The 4,513-nt window shown below is 67.1% G+C and overlaps 1 protein-coding gene across 1 annotated transcript in view; it reads right to left on the reverse strand.

The window, feature by feature from the left end:
* NOTCH1 (notch receptor 1) overlaps window positions 1-4,513 on the reverse strand; it is a gene marked incomplete in the record, with an annotated part of 50,268 nt that overhangs the window by 22,020 nt on the left and 23,735 nt on the right. Inside the window, 9 exon segments of the mRNA XM_027766288.1 lie at window positions 19-152; window positions 484-594; window positions 674-907; window positions 1,117-1,230; window positions 1,895-2,008; window positions 2,202-2,387; window positions 2,460-2,615; window positions 2,848-3,081; window positions 3,462-3,584. Coding sequence (XP_027622089.1) covers window positions 19-152; window positions 484-594; window positions 674-907; window positions 1,117-1,230; window positions 1,895-2,008; window positions 2,202-2,387; window positions 2,460-2,615; window positions 2,848-3,081; window positions 3,462-3,584 — 1,406 coding nt within the window.

Here is a 4,513-nt window from a genome sequence, read left to right on the forward strand (position 1 = left end):
CCGGCTGCACTCGTTGACCTCGGACAGGCAGGTGGGGTCATGGTAGCCCTCAGGGCAGCGGCAGGTGAAGCCATTGATGCCGTCCTCACAGGAGCCTCCGTTGTGACAGGGGCTGCCCGCACACTCGTCAATGTCAATGCTGCACGTGGGCCCTGCGGGGGCAGGGAAGGACATTTGGGCACCACCCTGAAGGGGCCGGGTGAAGCAGCCCCCACCCCCTGAGCCTCGGTGTCCCCACTGAGCTTAGATAACGGCCCCAAGCACTCACTCGTGGTGTCCTCTCAGAGGCCCGGGGCACGGGGGCAGGGCTGCCGAGTGTGTGGGGCACGTTCTGGAGTTGGGTCCTGCCGCAGCCAGCCCGTCAGCCCTGCCCTCGGACCATGGCCAGAGCCTGCCGACAGGGCCCGGGATACCCCGACCTCAACCTCTGCGCGTGGTCTCTGCGTGAGCACAGGGACAGGCGGCGAGGCCCGGCCCGCTCACCCGTGTAGCCTGGGTCACAGGCACACTCGTAGCCGTCGATCCTGTCCAGACAGGTGCCTGCGGCACAAGGGCTGCTGGCGCAGTCGTCTAGGTTGACCTCACAGTTGGGTCCTGGGGCAGGCATGGGGTGGAGGTCAGCTCCGGCCCCGCCCCGGCCCCGCCCCGGCTCCGCCCCCGGCCCATCCGGCACCTGTGGTCCCCTTGAGGCAGAGGCAGAGGTAGGCGTTGTCTCGGTCCTGGCAGGTGCCGCCGTGGCGGCAGGGCTGGCTGTGGCACTCGTTGACGTTGGTCTCACAGTGGCGGCCCGTGTAGCCTGGCCGACAGAGGCAGGTGAAGGTGGCGACGCCGTCCTTGCAAGAGCCGTAGTGGCAGGGGTCGGGGTCACACTCATCGATGTCCACCTCGCAGTGCGTCCCTGTGTAGCCTAGAGCGGGGCAGCAGGGAGCCTCGGAGCGGTCACTGCCTAGATGCTCAGGCGTCCCCACCTCAAGATCAGACTGGGGTCACCGTGCCACCCAGAGGGCTGTGGATGTCCCTCTCGGCATCCCCACCCCTACCCGGGGTGAGAGTCGAGCAAAGCACCCCCCTCCGCCAGCCACCTCACTGTCACCATGGGGCCCGGCCTGCCCCCACCTTCCGTGCACACGCAGGTGTAGGTGTTGGGGCCGTCCAGGCACTTGGCGCCGTTCCTGCAGGGCGTACTGGCACACTCGTCCACATCGTGCTGGCACAGGTGACCGGCGAAGCCTGGCCAATGAGCGGTGGTCACTCACGGTAGCACCACAGCCCCTGGGCGCTCCCTGGCTGGCTCCCCGGAGCACACGGCAGCCCCAGCTGGCCGGACTAGTGCCCGGGTTTCCCCTCGGCCCCAGCTGCCAGGTAGAGCCCTCCTTGGCACTGCTCGGGTGGCTGTGCCCCCGCACCTAATAGAAGGGCCTTTTCCTAGTCCGGCTCGCAGCTGCTATCATGTCAAGCTGGTCCCCAGTGTCTGGGCAGCCCAATTACATCTCAGGAGCCCGAGGCCCTGACTCCAACATCCTCCCGGACTCACCCTGGGACACCTCTTCCCTCGGGCCCCTACGGGTCTCTCCAAGTGTGCCCAGCCTTGTCTGCCAAGTCGGCCCCCCGGACCTCTGCCTCTGGCAGCCCCATGTGCCACCCACTGGGGATGCAGGGATGTGCAGGTGGCATCCTCCACAGCTAGGGCCTGGGGTACATGCCCGGTGTGGGGAGCAGGGCAGACCTACTGCCCGGGCTGGCCCTGTCCTTTGGAGAGGCTAAAAACGTCCACACCCACTACAGGGAAGAGCCCACCCACTACAGGAAAGAGCGTACTCTGCCAGCCTCCCCCAGCACGGCCTGGGACCCTCTCGGGGATGGCGGAGGCTTGTCCCACGGGGGAGACCCTCACCCGTGGGACACTCGCATAGGAACTCATTGATCTTGTCCAGGCAGCGGCCGCTGTGCAGGCAGGGGCTGCTGGCGCACTCGTCCGTGTTCACCTCGCAGTACACGCCCTCGTAGCCTGGGGGGACGTGTGGGACAGTGAGGGGTGCGCACGGGCTGCAGGCCCCCAGAGATGGCCTCAGGGCAGGCCACCCTTGCTCCATGGGCCCCAGGCCTGTCCCCCACAGGCCCATCTGCTGCCCTCTGGGCCCCGGACATGGCTTCCCGGCACGGCAGTGCGCGGCCTGGCGGCACGAGCCAGGCTGCCGTACCGGGCATGCAGATGCACTGGAACTCCCCGATCTGGTCCAGGCAGGTGGCGTCGTTCTGGCAGGGGTTGGAGACACACTCGTTGACGTCGATCTCACAGCGGGGGCCCGTGTAGCCCTGTAGACACTGGCACTCGAAGGAGCCCTGGGTGTTGATGCACTTGCCCGCGTGCTCACAGGGGTTGGCGCCTAGGGGCCGGCACGGCAGTCAGACCCACGTCCCCTGGCTGATGGGGCCCACCCGCCCCGGGGCCCGCCTACCGAGCGAGCATTCGTCCACGTCCTGGCTGCAGGCCGGCCCGGTGTAGCCCGAGGGGCAGGGGCAGATGGCCTTGCCGTTGACGGGGTTGGTGTCGCAGTTGGAGCCCTCATTGCAGGGGTTGCTGATGCACGCATCGTTGAGGTGGCACAGCAGACCTGGCGAGGCGGTCGGCGGCTCGGCCCCAGCACCAGTGCCCGAGGAGCAGCCCCCCACGCCCCCGTCGCGTAGTCCCAGGACTGTCACCAGCAGGGCCGACTGCCCACCTGCTCGGCCTCCCAGGCCCAGAAAGGCCCCTACAGGTCCCACACACCAGGCCTGGTCCTGAGCCTGCCCGCCCGGGTGCTCCGTCAGGTCACCAGGACAGCATGCCCTCTCCCCAGGACTCACCTGTGCGGCCGTGGGGACACTCGCAGTAGAAGGATGCCACGCGGTCGTGGCAGGTGGCACCGTGGAAGCAGGCCGCGCTGGCACAGTCGTCGATGTTCTCGCTGCAGTCCTCGCCCGTCCAGCCGTTGACACACACGCAGTTGTAGCCACCGTGGGTGTTGTGGAAGGGGGCGCCGTTCTGGCAGGCGTTGGGCATGAGCTGGCATTCGTCCACGTCCTCTGTGCAGTACTGACCTGCGGGGCAGGGGCCGTCACCCCTCAGGCAGCCTTCCGGAGCTGGCTCCGCCCACAGCCAGCACCCCTGTCCACTGCGCCTCCACACGGGCTCATGGCCTGTCCCTTGCCCGGCATCCCCTAAGGCAGCGAGCCCTGAGGGCAGGGCCTGTGGCCTCCAGCCCAGTCCGAATGGCTGCTGAAGGTCAGCCTGGCTCTGCCCGGGAGTGCCACTGAATATAGGGCTATCTGGGGCCACATCTGCGGGGATGGGGACCCTGCGCGGAGGCCTGCTGCCTGGCCGTGGGCAGAGGGCTGCCCATGCCACCGTCCTGCTCAGACCCCTTTTCTCCCGCACTCCCCAGGTGTGCCATCGGCCGCAGCAGCTCCCGGGCACGTGCCTGTCCACTCCGGTGGGCAGCGGCAGTTGTAGGTGTTCACGCCGTCCACGCAGGCGCCCCCGTTCCTGCAGCTGTGTCCTGGGCAGTCGTCGATGTTCCCCTCGCAGTTCTGACCAGTAAAGCCTGTGCGAGGAGGGCCAGGTCACTGCAGCGGCCGGGCGGGGTCAGGCCCTGAAACGCTGCTGAGGCCCCTGGGGCCCGTGCCGGCCCATCCCTCGGTTGAGACCTGGCCATACTCTGGGACCCATGGGCAACAGGCTCCTCTCCAAAGAATCACTTAGAAGGGCTGGTTGGACAGACAGGGAGGTAGGGACACAAGGTTCTGGAAATTTCTGTCACAGAGTTCCTGATGGCTCCTGTAACTGGGAACTGCCTACAAGTGAGGGCTCTCTAGCACTCTGACGGGGTGGCCATGGGTACCGTCAGACCTGGGAGGGGCCTTCAGGTGGGAGCCAGAGGGGCGGGACTCGGCTAAGTGTGCTGCCCCGGAGAGTGGCCTGGGGCCTCCGGGCAGCCAGTTAGCTATTAATCCACTGGACTCAGCAGCTCACGATCAGCCCAGGAAGGCATGCTTGGCAACAGCCGGACCTGCAGCCAATTACTAATCAGCACCTTCTCGGGATGCCTCTGAGCCCCTCCCGACCCGCCCGAGCCCTGGAAGGCCCACAGGCTTGGTTCCTCCTGCTAAGTACTGCCTCCACCACCAGCAGCCACACAGGAGCAAAGAGGGGACAAGGGCCAGCCAAAGGCAAACCAGACGGTTTGGGGACACACCGAGCAGAACCTGGAGCGGCGTCGTGGGCCCCCCGTAGTGTGGTGGGGCCATGGGCAGTGCACAGCCCCTTGCCTCGACGGGCCTGATCAAGTGGGGTGGGAGTCTTGGCAGGGCCGTGAGCTGGACTGCCCTAGTGGGGTCGAGGAGCCAGCCCCTCTGCCTCCCTGCCACATGGTACGGGGAGAACCGTGGAACAGAGGGACACATCCTAGGTGGGGATGTGACTTCTAGACTGGCCAGAGGCTCTGCCCGCCCACCGCCATCCCCACAACTCCTC

The sequence above is a fragment of the Tupaia chinensis genome, unplaced genomic scaffold (genome assembly GCF_000334495.1).
Source record: "Tupaia chinensis unplaced genomic scaffold, TupChi_1.0 Scaffold142100_1, whole genome shotgun sequence".
In the NCBI taxonomy this organism is placed as follows: Eukaryota; Metazoa; Chordata; class Mammalia; order Scandentia; family Tupaiidae; genus Tupaia; species Tupaia belangeri.